Source organism: Chiloscyllium punctatum, chromosome 1 (genome assembly GCF_047496795.1).
Source record: "Chiloscyllium punctatum isolate Juve2018m chromosome 1, sChiPun1.3, whole genome shotgun sequence".
Lineage (NCBI taxonomy): Eukaryota > Metazoa > Chordata > Chondrichthyes > Orectolobiformes > Hemiscylliidae > Chiloscyllium > Chiloscyllium punctatum.
The window spans coordinates 126,157,192-126,175,788 of record NC_092739.1 but is presented as its reverse complement, the minus strand read 5'-3'; the positions used below and the strand labels follow the sequence as shown (position 1 = coordinate 126,175,788).

At 39.5% G+C, this 18,597-nt stretch overlaps 1 protein-coding gene across 13 annotated transcripts in view; it reads left to right on the top strand.

Annotated features, from left to right (window-relative positions):
• Positions 1 to 18,597, top strand: part of nedd4l (NEDD4 like E3 ubiquitin protein ligase) — a 497,532-nt gene that overhangs the window by 268,501 nt on the left and 210,434 nt on the right. Inside the window, exons 1-2 of one of the 13 annotated variants that reach the window (XM_072573808.1) lie at positions 2,873 to 2,988; positions 3,493 to 3,574. The exons of 11 other annotated variants lie outside the window; for them this stretch is intronic. Coding sequence is in view for 1 of the 2 variants with exons in the window: in XM_072573786.1 (XP_072429887.1) it covers positions 2,911 to 2,988 (78 nt within the window). In the remaining variant the exon portion in view is untranslated. Of the gene's footprint in view, positions 1 to 2,872; positions 2,989 to 3,492; positions 3,575 to 18,597 lie in introns of those variants that run through there. One more of the 13 variants, XM_072573786.1, reaches the window with a different exon arrangement.

The following is an 18,597-nucleotide window of genomic DNA, read 5'->3' as shown; positions in this document are numbered from 1 at the left end:
GAGTATTATCACGTTAGCTGTGATATCATTGAATGGTGAGTTTGACTCAGTGGGCTGTATGACCTACTTCTACTCCTGTGTCTTATGTTGCTGAGCTGCTGCATCCATCTTTTTCTCTTTTAATTTCACATTCCCATTGAGTGCTGTATTGTTTTACTTCTTTGCATTTGAAAAGTCAAGAATGTTTTCAACACTGATATAACTTGAATGTTTTGTTTACAAATACTTGGCTGTAATGTCGTTTTGAAAATGTGTTGCTGGAAAAGTGCAGCAGGTCAGGCAGCATCCAAGGAGCAGGAGAATCGATGTTTCGGGCATGAGCCCTTCTTCTGTAATGTTGTTTTGTTCGTTGCATAATCAACCATTCCTTGAGAATATCCGGGAAGAAGGAGATGTATTATAGATAGTTCTCACAATGAAATTCTCTACTTTAAAACATGTTTATTAAGGCAAGAGACCTCACCTGACTTGAAGAGTTCTCAAACTGCAACATTTTGTGGCATTCAGAATTTCATAATAGTTAAAGTATTATGCACATTAGTCTACATATAAAGGTGGGGCATTGGCTTGCACCTGCATTTTGTATCTCTATTTAAATTATTTGTAAATTTATTCTGTTCAGGTGTTGTTATCAGATACCTCTGAAAGAAGTGGGACTTAAACTTGAATTTTCAAGCCCAGAGATACTGATGCTACCACTGCACCACAAGACTACTATATTAAAAGACTGCAATTGAAAACAGTTTCAGTCCTTTTTCTAAGTTCAATTAAGTTCACTTAACATTTGCCAAGCGAAAAGTGAATAGCCCATATTTACTGCCAACAGATTTATAAGCTTAGATTCTTGGGCTAATGTTTTTTTCATTTTGCTCGATAAAAGGATAAAAATTTGAAGAAAAGAAAGATGACAGCTAAAATCCTTAAATTCTTACGAGCATATTGAACAATGTTATCAAGTACTGTCTGAAATATTATTTTTCTGAAAAATTCAAGTGATCTTTTTCTTTAGCATTATTGACGAAAACCTAGTTCGCAATGGAGTATTGAACATATTCTTACACATTTTCACATATTGTAAGTGACTTGTCAAGTGAGTTCAGCACATGTTGATTTAATTTTGAAACAATTAAAGTACATTAAGTTGCACGTGTAGTTAAAATACATATAGCCCAAAAGATCGTTTTAACTAGAGACGCAATTTATTGAGTTTTTGCTGTGGGTGAAATGTAGGGCTTTGTTTCCTCCGTATCAAAAAGTGAATGTGAAAGTTATAAGTTGTGAACTTGTATCACAGGGATATAACAATATGATTTAGTAACAAAAACAGAAATTGCTGGAAAAAGTAGAAAATGTATGGCATGTTTGCTTTTATTGGTTGGGGGAATTGAGTTCAAGAGTCAGCATGTCATTTTGCAGCTTTCTAAGACTTTGGTTAGGCCACAGTTGGAGTATTGCATTCAGTTCTGGTCACCGCATTACAGCTAGGGTATGGAGACTTTAGAGAACATGCAAGAGAGGTTTAGCAGGATGCTGCCTGGCTTAGATGATCTGAACTATAAGAAAGGGCCAGAAAAACTTAGGTTGTTTGCTCTGGAGTGGCAGAGGCTGAGGGGAGACTTGATAGAAGTCTATAAAATCATGAGGTGCATAGACAGGGGTGACGGTCAGAATCTTTTTCCCATGGTTGAAATGTCTAATACCAGGCAGTATGCATTTAAGGTGAGAGGGGAAAAGGTCAAAGGAGGGGAAAATATTTTTACATTGTGTGTTAGGAGTCTGGAACGTGCTTCCAGGGATTTGGTGGTGGTGGAAGCAGATATGATAGTGATGTTTAAGGAACTTCTAGGTAAGCACATGAATTTACAAGGAATGGAGGGAAATTGATCAAGGACAGGTGGAAGGGATTTGTTTAATTTGGCCTCCTGTTTGGCACAACATTGTGGGCCTAAGGGCCTGTTCCTGTGCCATGCTGTTCTGTTTTATGATTCATTGCATCTGTTGAGAGAAAGCAGAGTCAGCATTTCAGGTCCAGTGACCCTTTTTCAAGAATGTAATTTAGTCAACAGATCAAGGAAAAATGGATAAACAGTAGAATTTGTGCAGCAATCTGTTAAAGACCAGTCTAATTTCTCTTATATTCAAATTTGAATAATAGTGGAAGTGACTAGCTCTTTTATACTGTAGACACCATATCAAGAATTGAAACAATTGCAGAAAATGCAAGAGAAACTGAGCAGATCTGACGTTTCAATTCAAGGATGTGTTTCAACTATAAAGAATTCTGAACCCATCCCCAGTAGTTTGCTTTAGTATCACATGAACTGATTTGTGGTAGCTTGATGATTGCCTTTAACAAGTTAATAAATCAGCAGGTATGACCTAAACCCACCTGCACTGATTGAACCAATTGAATGTTGTGGCTGAGATTGGGAATTTGTGGAGAATTGGAGATAAAAACTTTATTGAAATCACAGAACAGGAGGATTGGTGCCCCAGTATGTAGCTCTATTTTGAGCATTTCTCACGAAAGTATTCTTAATATTAGATGCAAAAACCTGACTTTAAAAGATGTCATCTTGCTAGAGGTAATTTGTGCAGGTGACAAACCCTGACTTTTGAAGTTTATTATGTGTAACGTGAAGAACAAAGGAGTGTCCTTGACTAAAGATCGTTCCAGTTGATACTGGTGCTAAAGTATTTCTTGAAGGGTTAAATTTCAAACTTGTATTCATTTGCATAGTTTATTCAAGGTCTGCATTCCCATCTGATATAAACCAGCTTTACTGGTTCAGTCTGTAACCTTCAGTTGATCATTGATAGCAAGACTACTGAAGCCATAGATCATTTCATTACAACTTAGAAAGTGGGTGTAAGTACAAATTTGGTGACAGACTGAGCTTCGTGTTGATAATGAAAGGCAGCAATGTTTCTGTGAAAGCTGATCCAGTGAATCAAGGTACTGTTCCTAAAAGAGGAGAATCAACACAGGTGAGTAAGTATTGTGAAATAAGATAGGGAATTGTTTACTTCCTGGCTTGAGTCACATGTATTTTACTAAATAAGTACATGTTAGTACAGTATTATGTGATTCAGCCAGGGGTAGCTGATGAAAAAAATCTTAATATTGAATTATTTGCCAAGGTGGGGATAGATTCAGGTGTACAGAGCTGTAGTCAAGTTTGTGATTTTTTTGAACTCTCACCTGGGTTTGCATTCTTTCAAAAATCTGATTTGAAAGCGAGAGTGAAAAGAAGCACAGTAATTGAAAATTAATAGTTATTTTCAGGAGTTTGAAGTAGATTTTAATTGATATGAGTGTTTTTGTTAGCAGTACTGTGAGGAAGAAAAAGTTCTGCCTCACACCCTTGGTTTTGCACTTTGGTGTCAGCTGGATGCTCAGCAAGATGAGGCCTGTTCAGTTTAACTTTGATTTATATGTGTTTGACTGTATTAGAAATAATTCAGTTCAGTTTTTCTTGAAATTGATCTTAGCTGAATCTGACATCTTCAAATGAGGAACTGGAGAAAACCCTGAAGTGAGGAATGCCTGATTACAGAAGTTCACCAGTTTAAAGTATGTGTCACAAGCATTGCAATTTGGAAAGTTGTTTTGAACATCTTATCACTTAAGATGGAGGTGTCGCAAGGTTATTTTCTGCAGCAAAATTTGTTTGGAGCAAATTGTAAAACATTATACATTTTGTTCAGTAGACTATACACAGTAAGCTGGGGAATAAAATCTGTTGGCTGGAAAACCCTTGAAGTCTAAAGAAAAATTGCACTAGGTTTTTATTTGTTTCGATAACCTCTAGTTATCATGGATGTGAGTTTTCAGAGGAAAGCAAAAATAACTTGCCCTAAAATATTGAAATACTTTTTCTTTCAGGACTCTCATTTTTAAAATTGTCTTCTGCCAATTAAATCTAATTATACTTTTTAGCTGACCATAATACACTCCCCCATCGTAACTTGCTGGTTTCTTGTGTTAGATTCTGTAAACAGGGTTTATTCAGGAATTGGAAAAGATGCAAGTTAATCAGAAGAAGGAATGACTATGTCAGAAGAAAATAATTTTAAGAGGAACTATCAGCAAATCTAAGACAAAGTAATGTTAATTTTACGAGCTTTGGACGTGTTCACGTTCCTTTCTCGTCTATGAGTAGCAATATCATCTGCCAGTCCTTTGGAGGTGATACCAGTTAATAAATTTCATTCTGTTGTAGAGAAAAGGGGACATATGTTAAACTGTAAATACAGGTAGAGAAATATTATCGCATCGAAACCATTCAAGTGAAATTTTTGGAAAGGAGCTAAAAATATTTCGAAGGGGTATTTGCCAATAAGTTAGCTTTTTATAGATTACTTTATGTGCAAAATATTGTCTTAATATAAAGATGTAAAAGGGTTTATATTTGATCTTTTAAAATGTTTGTCATTTTGCGCACACATTAAACTTTAAAATAACCATCTTTCTCCGGTATTTATGAAGCTTTGCACCTCTGATCAATCTTGAAAAATTATCAGAATTAGGCAGAAGTGTTGATTTGAAATAGAATCAGATCAGCCATATCTATCTTAATGGTGGTGCAGGCTGAAGAGACTGAATAGCCTATTTCTGCTCATGATTTGTATGTTCATATCAATGCTGCTGTCTGAAAACTTTGGCTATAGGTAAAGGTTCAAGTTGATACCTGATCTTGCATTGATGTAACTTTTTTTTTGGTTTGGGAAAGCTGCTTTCAAAAAAAAAGCTTTGACAAAAGGTCAGTTAGACTCGAAACGTCAGCTCTTTTCTCTCCTTACAGATGCTGCCAGACCTGCTGAGATTTTCCAGCATTTTCTCTTTTGGTTTTAAAAAAAACTACTATGAACAGAATTACACACTTTGCAGTACTGAATATTGACTGCAAATACATTAGGTTTGTTAATTAACCTTGCTCGTTCAGTTGCATACAATGCTATCAACTAATTTGGACAACATTTTTTTTTGGAACAGCAAATAGTTTCGGTCACGCATTAAATTACATGTTCCAACAAGGTATCATGTTGTTGTTTGTGAAGTTTGTTGTGCAGGATGCTCGAAAAAGAATCAGAAATGCAGTGTCAGGACTGATAGTTCAGCATAACCAAGTGTTTGTTTTCATGCGGAAATGATCATATGTGGGTAGTTGTACTGAAACATAGCATGCTACCATGAAAACTGTTCAATATCAATGTCTCAGTATAAATTTGAATTTTCTCAAGGAAGTCTTGATTTTACATGTTGTTTTTCAGTTACATGAAGGAAGTATGCAAATTTTCTTTTGCTTTCTGTTTGTTGGAAGATTTGTATCTCTCTCAATTCATTCTGTAAAGTTTCCGCCAAAATTCATTCCATGCAGTGACTAATATCAAAAGCAAAATAAGTCCTAAAAAATACTCAAAAGATCAAATTGCATCTGTAGTGGTAATGGAGAAGTTAACATTTTGTAAATAGTATGCATTTCTATTTTTGAGCTTTTTTTGTTTAAATTATGGGCTGAAAGGAAACAGAACTGTAAAAACTACTACTTTTAAAAGATGGCTGCATATTTTGAAAAAGAAGTAAACCTGAGTTATAAAAATAAGTTGGAATTTTTTTTCATTGGAGTGTAGGAGGTTGAGGGGTAACTTTATCAAGGTTTATAACATCATGAGGATAAAGCAATTAGCAAAGATATTTCCATAAGGTGTGAGAGTTTAAAACTAGGGGCCATATTTTTAAGGTGAGAGGAGAAAGATTTAAAAAAAACATGAGGGGCAACTTCTTTTTTAGTGGGAATAGTTAGTGTGTCGAGTGAACCGCCAAAGAAAATGGTGGATGCAGGTACATTTACAATATTTAAATTTGCTTTTGGATAAGCACATGAATAAGAAAGGTTTGGAGGAATATGGGCCAAATGCAATCAAGTGGGACTCGTTTAGTTTGACAACATGGTTGGCATGGACTAGTTGGACGGTGGGGTTTGTTTCCATGCTGTATGACTCTATAATACTTATGGCAAGCATTGTGTAATTACAATGGTTGAAAAAGCAGTAATTGAAGTGGTTGAAAATTAGAGTTGAGGGTTTGGGCATAGATGTGTCTAGGTAGCAAAAAGAAATCTATGCACTAGTGACCAGTTATTAAAATCAGAAGCTTTTGCCTGACAACAACCATGCGATGGGTGTTCAGTTAACTGAACAACTTGGAGTCTGAACTCGAGAGAGAGAGAAGTGTTTTGATCTCCAACAGCATAAACGCTGTCTTTTTGTTCTCTGTAGTCAAAACCTATTTTAAACCAGAAGAAAGCCAATTAATCTTTCCTTCAACAGTTGTTGCAAGTTGAGACTTCTAACTGATAAGTCAGAGACCTTTTAAAAGTAAATTGGTCTCCTTGTGTAGCTTGGAAAACATCTGAAGAATTAAGAAGGAAAGTTCTGACCAGCAAAACGGTCATCTTAGCAACCCGACAGATAGGAACCAACAGTTCTGAAGAAAGACACACTGGACTCAAAACATTAACTTTGTTTCTTTATGAATACTTTCAGTCGTGGTGAGGTTTTCTAGTATTCCTATATTTACTTCAGGTTTCCAGCAGCTGCAGTGTTTTGCTTTGTTTACAGCAATGACTGAACTGCCTCCAAGTTTTCCACTACCCAGAACTTGTTTTTCCCTGTCTGTCTGTGTAAGGAGACATTTATAAAGGGATTAAAGTTTTAATTTATAGTTTATAAGCTGATGGTTTATAACTGTTGACCTAGAACTGGATTCTAATTACATCTAACAAATAATAATCTGTTTAGGTAAAGAAATTTGGCCATGTTTTCTGAGTCTGGATCTGAAAATCAGTAATATTAGGGCATTTTGTGTACTTTTAAAATATTAAACTTGGTTGACAATTTGTGGGAATAGTGGCGTTTGAGTCCCAGAGTGTAGTCATTTAGCCACATCAGTGACTCCTGTTTAACTGAGAACAAGTGAGAGTTAAAATATAAATTAAAAAGCAATGAAAGTAAGTTTCAGATTTAAAAGAAGCTGCAGTTTTGGAATTTCTTGGGTGAAAGGGAAGCAGGGAAAGCAGTTTTGTTTACTGTTGTGATGTACAGATGGGTTTCAAAGTGAGGTACTGACAATTTAGAGTTGTCAATAAATGATCATTTGGAATTAGAAGGGGATTAAAAGCTGTCATGGTTCTACTTTTTATTTTTGGTAACTTTATAAAATAATCATACACTCCAATTTTGATTTGTCTCTCCTGAAATTCAATCTGGACTGTCTGTCTGTGCAAGCTGAATGACCCTCAACAATCATTGGTTGACAGGCTCGTGACCAACACAGTTGAATCTGATATAATCTCCAGTAGTTGAGTGATTCTCCGTGTTTACCACAGGTATTCTGAGCAGAATTTGTAGGTTTTTTTTCTTCAATTATTCATTAGTACTGGGGTTATTGTCATGCACCAAACACAGTTCTGCACAGACTGGGGTTTGTTTCCTTGCTTTCTTGAACTTTATAGTTCAGTTTCATACTTAAGAAAGCTCTCACAAAGATTGTGAAGCAAACATATTACTCTCCAGTGCTTCTAGTGAAAGATGATAGTGCGCTTTTATGTATCTGATGCGTATTAAAGTGTCAGATAGTTGGGCAAGTTGTATAAGTGCATTTACTTCTCAATAAACAAGCTGTAGCTTGGCCTTTTGATATTCTCCTCACATGAAGTTGTCTAGTAGTTGGGTCTGGCAAAAGTCCACTTCGAAAATCACATTTCAACTAACTAAATTAATTTAATCACATTTAAAAGGTTCCTCTGTCCTTTTGTGTTCAGTTCACCCAACAGATCCTCAGCATATCCTCATGATATTCAATGGCATTACCACCACTGAATCTTCCACTCTCAACATCTTGGGATTATGATTGACCAGCCATCTAAATCTGTGGCTATACATTTGAGGTCAGAGACTGGCAATTCCTGCTGAGTAACTCCGGTTCCATTCCTACCTGTCCATCAACTATAAGCCATGAAGTCAGTCATGTGATACAATGTCCTGAACTTGCCTGGATGAAGTTAAAAATCACACAACGCCAAGTCATTGTCCAACAGGTTTATTTGGAAGCAATGGCTTTCAAAGCACTGCTTCAGGTGGTTATGATCTTATAGGACACAGGACACAGAATTTATAGCAAAAGTTTACAATGTGATGTCACTGAAATTATATATATTGAAAAAGATCTAGATTGTTTAAGTCTCTCATCTTTTAGAATGACCATGTTGGTTTCAGTTATTTCATATGTAAATTCTGAAGTGAAATATAACAATAGGTGCTATGTTGGTCCAGATAATGCATTTAAGGAGTGAGCTGCCCTGTGTGAGACTCTGCTCCTATGTTTAGACTGACTCCAATCTAAGAGAAGGATTGACAGAATCTTACATGCAGTTTTTGAGCAAAATAAAATGTAATTCTGCAAGTACAAATGTGTGTGTGTGTGTCTGTTTGTGTCGGGCTGTGATGGGCACTTGCACGTATTCGAGGATACCCTCCAGAGCACGGGTATGATGCTCAACTCATCGACCGCCACTTCCGATGTGCCACAGCGAGAAACCGTGATGACCTCCTCAAGAGATAGAAATGAGCTGCAACTAAGTGTACCCTTTGTTGTCTAGGATTTCCCAGAAGCTGAAAAACTATGCCATGTTCTTCCCAGCCTGCAACACGTCATCCATGAGGATGAGCACCTTGCCAAGACCTTTCCCATACCTCTACTTCTCGTCTTTAAACAACCACCGATCTTTGTTCACCACAAGCTGCCCGGCTTTCAGGACAACATCATACAACCTTACCACAGCAGACACTGCAAGACATGTCAGAGTGTTGACACAGATACCACCATTACACATGGGAATACCACCCACTCAGATACTCATATGACTCGGCCAACATTGTCGATCTCATATGCTGCAGGCAAGGATGCCCTAACCGTGGTATATTGGGGAGACTGAGCAGAGGCTACTGCAACAGATGAATGGACACTGCACAACAATCAATAGACAGTGTTCCCTCCCAGTCGAAGAACACTTCAGTGGTCCAGGAGATTCAACCTCAGACCTTCAGGTGATTTTATCCCCAAGGTAGATTATGAGACAGGCAACAACGCAAAGTGGCCAAGCAGAGGCTGATAGCCCAAGTTTAGTACTCATGGGGATGGCCTCAACTGGGACCTTGGGTTTATGTCATACTGCAGGTGACCCCACTACATACTCTCTCCCCCTTCTTTCTCCCCCCCCACCCACCCCCACCTTCTGCTCTCTTCACCACCACCACCACCGCGCCCCGCCCCGCTATCTTCTCCTCCTCCTCTCGCAGACTTAAACCACTTGATACTCATACATACTCATACCACGCCCCCATCCAGCCTGTTGCAGGCTCGGAAGAACGTGGCGTAGTTTTTCAGCTCCATGGGAAATACTGGACAACAAAGGGTGTCCTGTCAGTTGCAGCTTGTGTCTGTCTCTTGAGCAGGTCGTTACGGTTTCTCACTGTCGCACATCGCAATTGGCGGCCAATGAGTGGAGCATCATACCCGTTCTTCGGAGGGCATCTTCAAGTACATCCAACTGTCTGTCATAGCCCGACACAGACACTCTCTCACAATCCCACATAGACACTCACTCTCACACAGACTCACTCACTCAGACACACACTGGACGTCTTGGCTAAGTGTATAAACTAGCTTCAGGGAATTGGCAGCCTAATCTAGGTTCAGCATCTGAGATCAAAAATATGTTGCACCCATTCTAAAAGTAGAGAAGAAAAATCAAACTCACCAAATACATGCAGGGTTGAAGCTGAAGTATAAATATCAGCAGTGGTGTTAAAAGCAGATATTGCAATATTTAAATTTGGAAATAAATGGGGCAAATTGAAAGCGATGACATCACATCGAATATGATTTAATAGCAATAAAAAAAAAGTTTTCACTGGATGAGTCATGAGTCCGATAAAATTCTCTTTGCTTGCCTGGATGAGCACAGCTCCAACAAAATCCAAGCTCAACATTATCCAGGCAGCCCTTGCACCATCTTCAGCATTCACACACCCATGCACAGTGTGGACATTTCCACTGCAACAATTCATTAAGGATTCTTAGAGGGCCTCTTCCAAACTTGTGACTTCCACTGTCTAAAAGAACAAGAGCTTTAGGTGCATGAGAGCACCATGGAAGTTCCCCTCCAAGCCCCAGGCTACCCAAGTTGAAACTACAGTTGCTGAATCAAAACCCAGGAACTCCCTCCACGCAGGGTTTAAGAACACAGCTCACTGCCACCTTCTCAATAATAGTTTGAAGCAATGGCAGGTAAATATGAATCCAGCCAGTGATGTCCACATCCTGTACATGTATAAAGAAGAAGCAACCTTTGTAGTTTTCAGTGGTGAAGCAGGCATGTTGTGTCGAATAGCCTGTTTGTTCTGCTTTTTATTTTGTTCAACAAAATGCTGTTGCACTCAAAAGAAAAAACAGGCAGAGAGACAATGGCCTAAACATCCAATTGCTCCTTCTGATGTTGACCCAACAGCAGTCAAGGCTGCTCAGTCTCAGTGGCAAAGTATGCAGCAGGTATTTGCCAAGCTGGACTTGTCATATCCAAATCTCAGTGTTTAACCTGGACATTGCAGATAGTGAAAGCATTGCTTAAATATGTTACATATATGTTAAGTTACATTGCTGGTGGCAGAATGGCTCTTTTGGACCACTTCTGGAGTTCTGTCTGGGTGTTTTGAATAGTGAGTACACTCAATTGCCTACTGACCTTGTTGGATTAAAGGTGGTACTGATGATGAGAAGGGAATTTAATGTTTAATGCACTCATGGGACAAGCCTGTCCCAATTTGTCCTTTGTGAGCTTTCTTCTCGAATGCTGCAATTCGTATGCTTTAGTTAGACCCCCAATGCCACAAGAAAATGAATCCGAGGATTTTGACCCAACAACGAGGGCACAGAGGTATATTTCCAAGTCAGGATGGTTAATGGCTTAGAGGAGGAATATCAGGTGGTGGTGTTCCCATATATCTGCTGCCCATGACCTTCTAGGTGGTACTTATGTTTGGAAGAGCTGTCTAAGCCTCTTTGAATTTCTGCAGTGCATCTTGTCGCTGGTGCACACTGCTGCTACGGAGCATGTGTGACTGGAGGATAACAACATGATTGTCAGCTAACTGGTCAGAGACCTGCATTATTGGCAGCTGATTGAGATGAATGTTAAGGGTGAAATTTGGTTTCAAGTCACAAAGATGACGCTGTGAGTGTACAAAGCATCACGGATGCCATCTTTTAATTTTACTGAGGTTTGATTGTGGTAGTTTTTTTAAAAAAAAAAGTCTTGTAGAATTAAGAGACTGCCAAATGCGTTTCAAAACATAGGAATATTGAGGTCAGGTATTATATTATTCTTTTCACACATGGTGGTTGAGCTTTGTGAACTTGTTCCATGTTTGTGCAGCGAGTACAGATGCATTGCTTGTGTTCAAAGGATATGGATGAATTCCTGACTTCGGATAACATTGGCCAGAATACACATGAGCTGTTGGTTACACTGACATACTAAACTCATTTTGATTGTTTTCAAGGGTCAGAGATAATATCCTGCAATTGTTTATTTTCTGTGAAGCTGACTGATGACTATTGTATCTGTATTGTCATTTTGTGGATATTACACAGCTGGTGGGCTGAGAGGCATTAGGGTCATGTTGCTTAATGGCAACACAGTTCTATGGGATGGTCTCAGTGGACCAAATGTTATTTTCTTTTGAGTTTTTGAGTTTCATATGTTTGTATGTTTTAATATAACAACAGTTTAAAAGTAAGGACTGTTGAATATTGGAATTGAGATAAATCTCACCTATTGAAGGAAAATACAAGATTGTTGACAGACCAAGCTGCTCAGTGGGAAGAAAATAACTTATTCTCAGATTTTAACTGATGTTAACCCATCAATGGGTATAATAAGTGGAGAACAGTAATGAAAATAAATTTCCAAATGTATATGTTTTGGACGCAGTGTTGATATGAGCACTGGATGCTCCTGTGACTAATGAAATAAAATGGCAATAGGTCTTATGAGGAGCACACTGGATTAGAATAATGTAGATTTTGGGATTTAATCAGAGTACAAGCACTGGGGAGGAGAAACTGGCAATCAGGACTGTGAATCTGAGATGCAAGCCTATATCATTGGCAAAGCACTGCTTCAATTTTTGGAATGATGTGAATAAATAAAGAAGTAAGAATGCATCTTTGTTTAAGGTGCATCTGTACAGATGCAGGAGTATGTGGGGAGCAGAGGGATACAATCCTTATGAATTGGGCGATAGGTTTTGACAGTGGATTTGCATTGGCACAGGCTTGGAGGGCCAAAGGGCCTGTTCCTGGGCTGTAAATTTTCTTTGTTCTTCTTTCTTTGTTCTTAGAAACATAGTTCAAAGGAAAAAGAAAAATCAGCATCTAAATAGCACTTTGCATGACTATAAGCTATAAAACACTTTTTGGTATATTTTAATGATGACCTTTTGTGAAGTGGAGTCACAGTTGTAATGTAGGAAACATTGTGGACAACTTTTGTCTTCATAACAGCAGTCTGATAAAGACCAAATAATCTGTGTTTGCAATATTCAGTGGGACATTAATATTGGCTAGGACACTGGGACAAAGTCCTCCTTCTCCTCCCCTCCCACCACCACCACCATCGGCCAATGTGGCCTCTAGACAATTTTTTTTTAAACAAAAGGAAAGCTTTGCAGTTTGCACAGAGAAGAATTGACAAAAGGAACGCTAGTGTAATGCAAAACATGATGGTCATGGGACAAATGAATCAAAAGATGGATGTCAATGAAATATAAATGGAAATAGTGTTACAAAAAAAGAAAAACACAAATTGTTGGAAAAGCTCAACCGTTCTGGCAGCATCTGTCGAGAGAAGCACAGTTAACCTTTCAGGTCCAGGGACCTTACTTCAGACCATTAGTCCAGTGCCACATGGTCTTGAGATATTTTTGTAGATTGATCAAAGGGAATGCCTTGCAGGGCCAATTTGGATTTGAATCACTTTGCTGAGCGTTTGGAATCACGTGCAGGCTAGACTACATGTGTAAGGGTGACAAATTTCCCTCCTAAAGGACATTAGTGAGTTAAATAAGTTTTTAAATTTTTACAGCAATTTTCATCATTAGAGGTTGGTTGTAATTTGCTTGTTTTTCCTCTCATTCCCTTTGACAGTGAGTCATCGGAGTTCAGTTGTCGCAGTTCATGTCGGCACAGTGCAAATTGAAGAAGGCATATGCTAGATAGTTGTTTCTATAGTCTCAGAATAATGTCAGTCAAGTGAAGATTTTTTTTTGTCGGTGGGTACCATTTTTGATGAAGATTGTGCCTGTGATCTTGGCTTGGCTGTATTTGCTGTTGGCCGAGCATTTGGTCTACATCTTTGGACGAGTAGCTGGCATGAAGGACTTAATGATTGCTGAGCCAAATCATAGGATCTGTCTCAGTTGTTACCATTTAATATGTAGCTTATAGTTTATAATCAACCACATAACCAGCCTGTTTAATTTATGTTTGGCTTGTGTTGATTCTGGATGTTAGAATATAGGTCTTCATCTAAGTCAGTTTGTTTTGTCTAGCTGTTATGATGTAAGTATTCATATTTTAAGTTATGGAGTGTTCTGTCTCGATTCTTCTAGCAAAGAACTGAGATTTCATATTTCATATTTCCATGTTGTTCAAATAAAAGTCAAATTTCTCCTGACACTATAGCCAAGAAAGTTATGTTGGTGGAATCTTGCAGGAAGTGGCACAAATTACAGAAAATAATCTTTAATCAGGAGGTTGGCAGAATACACGGGGAGAATAAGGAGCATCACGGTTCTAGGAAGGAAGAATAGTGTGAGAGTAAAAGTGAGGGAAATAGAACATAAGTTGTTGAGGATCCAGTGAACCACAATGATTAAGGAAAATGTGGACATTTTGGAAATTTTAGAGGTGACATTTTCTAGATATGTGTAATGGTGAATGGAGTATTACAAGGAGCAGGTGCAATGAAATGGGGTCAAAGTAGTAGTGGGAGTTGGTGCGTTTATAATCATGATAAATAACGTATCCCAAGGAAGAGAGAGAAGAAAAGGCGGCACGGTGGCTCAGTGGTTACCACTACTGCCTCACAGCGCCATGCGATCTTGGTTTGATTCCAGCCTTGGGTGACTGCATGTCCTCCCTGTGTCTGAGTGGATTTCTGTTGGGTGCTCTGACAATCAACAGATATGCAGCTTAGGTGGATTGGTCATGGTAAATGTGGGGTTATGGGGAAAGGGGTGGGGTTTGGGGGCGGGGGAAATGCTCTTCAGAGGCCACTGCAGACTCAATGGGGTTAACAGCCTCCTTCTGCATTGTAAGGATTTTATGCGATATAACTGAGCTGGAGATGTAGTCCTGTGCTGAAGGTACAGTTTGACAAATTGACCTCTTAGGATAAAGAAAGAGACTGTTGGACCTGATGTAGTAGTTAAACCAGAGTAATCTTTGTATCAGACTATTTACTTTATTTACTAACCAATTAGTTTAAGTTTAGTTATGTGCAATGATCAAACAAGTCTTGTATTAAATTATATTTGGTTCCATCATGATCAGTAAGATAGTGAAACAGCATGTGGTTGTTGACTCTAACCTCCATGATTATATTCATATAAAGTACCACACTGCCTCAGGTCAAAATAAACAGATGCTGAGATATGCACTTTAATGGCAGGGCAAAACGTTTTTAAAAGCCCGTTGAAGTGAAACAATTTCAAAGCCACAATGTGACACTCCCTTTTCAAGCATGAAGTGACTTTTTAGTAAGTTACAGGCCTCTGCAATTATTGTTGCACATTCACAAAGGATTGATTTTTAATTGAAAGATGATAGGCTCTAGAATGCTCTCGAGTTTTTAGATGTATCAATTAGACATTTGGGATGATATCAGTTGTAAGGAATTGATTCCACATATCCTTTAATCAGACATAAAGTACTTTGGTGCTTTGTTATTTTAGTGGGGATCTGAAGCGCTGGATCAGCTGCCAGGAGATGTTGCCCCAAGCTCCTGGCATGTTTTAAATTCATCAAAAGAATGAGGGGGGTCTCTGGCATTTGTTGTTTTTATAGATATTTTCCAAATTAGCTTTGTTTGGTAATACTATCACACCTTTGGAGCAGGTGGGACTCGAAACTGGGCCTCTTGGTCCAGCAGTGGAACACTACATTGCACCACAGAAGTCCCTTATTGCATTTATATTCCCATGGTATCAGTCAGGAGATAATAGAAAGAAAAACCAGGATGAAGCTCATTTTCCTGAAGAGACCAATCTGAAATTGGGCACATGATGCTTGGCTTACCCAAGAATGATCAACTACTTTTTATATGTTAAGCCAATTGGAACAGCTGATGCCAATGACAATGTCAGGGGGAGGATGGGGAGGGGGTGGGAGAGAGAGAACAGTTTGCAAAAGTTAATAAGCCATAACTATTAGCAGATGGATACATATAGGAAGCAGTCAATTCTGTAAAAACATTGTTGAGAAATGAAGTTAAATGAGATGTCAGTTTTCAAAATAAGAGAATAGAGAAGTAGTTGTATCAATTCAGAATGCACAGAAGATAGCTTCCAATGAGTAAGAAAAATTCCAAGGGAGAGACCCAACTTCCTTGTTTAACTAGAAATGTTAAAAATGCTATCAAATGAAAAGAAAAAAAAACATATAATTGTCTAAAGACAGATACAGGTAGTTCTCCTATAATGCTATAGTTGTGTTCAAACAAAACCTCGCTTAACTGAAAATCACGTAATAGAAATAATAGGAAATAATAATGAGAAAAGTGCAGTTCAGGGCAGACCAGCAAAAAATATCACTCATGATCGCTCCAAAATCACTAAAAGTCTGATGCACAGTACAGCACATCCTGAACATTGAAATCATCATTATCAATGAAACTAAAGTAAATTTAACACAATACATTTAAAAACATGTATGAAAGCTGCTGTCTGTCGAGAACCTCTCTCAAAGTGGCTCTGTCGACAGCTGACATCGCATGCGCAGAACGGCACTGATATTGCATATGCACAGAATAGAACATAGAACATAGAACAATACAGCACAGAACAGGCCCTTCGGCCCACGATGTTGTGCCGAACTTCTATCCTAGATTAAGCACCCATCCATGTACCTATCCAAATGCCGCTTAAAGGTCGCCAATGAATCTGACTCTACCACTCCCTCGGGCAGCGCATTCCATGGCCCACCACTCTCTGGGTAAAGAACCCACCCCTGACATCTCCCCTATACCTTCCACCCTTCACCTTAAATTTATGTCCCCTTGTAACACTCTGTTGTACCCGGGGAAAAAGTTTCTGACTATCTACTCTATCTATTCCGCTGATCATCTTATAAACCTCTATCAAGTCACCCCTCATCCTTCGCCGTTCCAACGAGAAAAGGCCGAGAACTCTCAACCTATCCTCGTACGACCTACTCTCCATTCCAGGCAACATCCTGGTAAATCTTCTCTGCACCCTCTCCAAAGCTTCCACATCTTTCCTAAAGTGAGGCGACCAGAACTGCACACAGTACTCCAATTGTGGCCTAACCAAAGTCCTGTACAGCTGCAACATCACCTCACGACTCTTGAATTCAATCCCTCTGCTAATGAACGATAATACTCCATAGTCCTTCTTACAAACTCTATCCACCTGAGTGGCAACCTTCAAAGATCTATGTACATAGACCCCAAGATCCCTCTGTTCCTCCACCTGACCAAGAACCCTACCATTAACCCTGTATCCCGCATTCTTATTTGTTCTTCCAAAATGGACAACTTCACACTTGGCAGGGTTGAACTCCATCTGCCACTCCTCAGCCCAGCTCTGCATCCTATCTAAGTCCCTCTGCAGCCGACAACAGCCCTCCTCACTGTCCACAACTCCACCTATCTTTGTATCATCTGCAAATTTACTGACCCACCCTTCGACTCCCTCCTCTAAGTCATTAATAAAAATTACAAACAGCAGAGGACCCAGAACTGGTCCCTGCGGAACTCCACTTGTAACTGGACTCCATGCTGAATATTTACCATCTACCACCACTCTCTGACTTCTACCGGTTAGCCAGTTTTCTATCCAATTGGCCAAATTTCCCTCTATCCCATGCCTCCTGACTTTCCGCATAAGCCTACCATGGGGAACCTTATCAAATGCCTTACTAAAATCCATGTACACTACATCCACTGCTCTACCCTCATCCACATGCTTGGTCACCTCCTCGAAGAATTCAATAAGACTTGTAAGGCAAGACCTACCCTTCACAAATCCGTGCTGGCTGTCCCTAATCAAGCAGTGTCTTTCCAGATACTCGTAAATCCTATCCCTCAGTACCCTTTCCATTACTTTGCCTGCCACAGAAGTAAGACTAACTGGCCTGTAATTCCCGGGGTTATCCCTATTCCCTTTTTTGAACAGGGGCACAACATTCGCTACTCTCCAGTCCCCTGGTACCACCCCAGTTGCCAGTGAAGACGAGAAGATCATTGCCAACGGTACTGCAATTTCCTCTCTTGCTTCCCACATAATCCTAGGATATATCCCGTCAGGCCCGGGGACTTGTCTATCCTCAAGTTGTTCAAAATGTCCAACACATCTTCCTTCCTAACAGGTATCTCTTCTAGCTTATCAGTCCGTTTCACACTCTCTTCTTCAACAATACGGTCCCTCTCGTTCATAAATACTGAAGAGAAGTACTTGTTCAAGACCTCTCCTATCTCTTCCGACTCAATACACAGTCTCCCACCACTGTCCTTGATCGGACCTACCCTCGTTCTCGTCATTCTCAGGTTTCTCACATATGCATAGAATGCCTTGGGGTTATCCTTGATCCTATCCGCCAGGGATTTTTCATGCCCTCTCTTAGCTCTCCTAATCCCTTTCTTCAGGTCCCTTCTGGCTATCCTGTATCCCTCCACTGCTCTGTCTGAACCTTGTTTCCTCAACCTTATGTAAGCCTCCTTCTTCCTCTTTACTAGACATTCAACCTCCCTCGTCAACCAAGGCTCCCTCACACGACCATTTCTTTCCTGCCTGATCGGTACATACATATCAAGGACACGTCGTATCTGCTCCTTGAAAAAGTCCCACATTTCCACCACATCCTTCCCTAACAGCCTATGCTCCCAACGTATGCTCCTCAAATCCTGTCTTACAGCATCGTAATTTCCCTTCCCCCAATTGTAAAATCTACCTTGTTGTGCGCACCTATCTCTCTCCATAACCAAGGTGAAAGTCACAGAATTGTGGTCGCCATCACCAAAATGTTCACCCACCAACAAGCCCACCACTTGTCCCGGTTCGTTACCGAGTACCAAATCCAATATGGCCTCCCCTCTGGTTGGACAATCTACATACTGCGTTAGAAAAGCTTCCTGGACACACTGCACAAACACCGCCCCATCCAATCTACTTGATCGAAAGAGCTTCCAATCAATATTTGGGAAGTTGAAGTCGCCCATGACTACGACCCTGTGG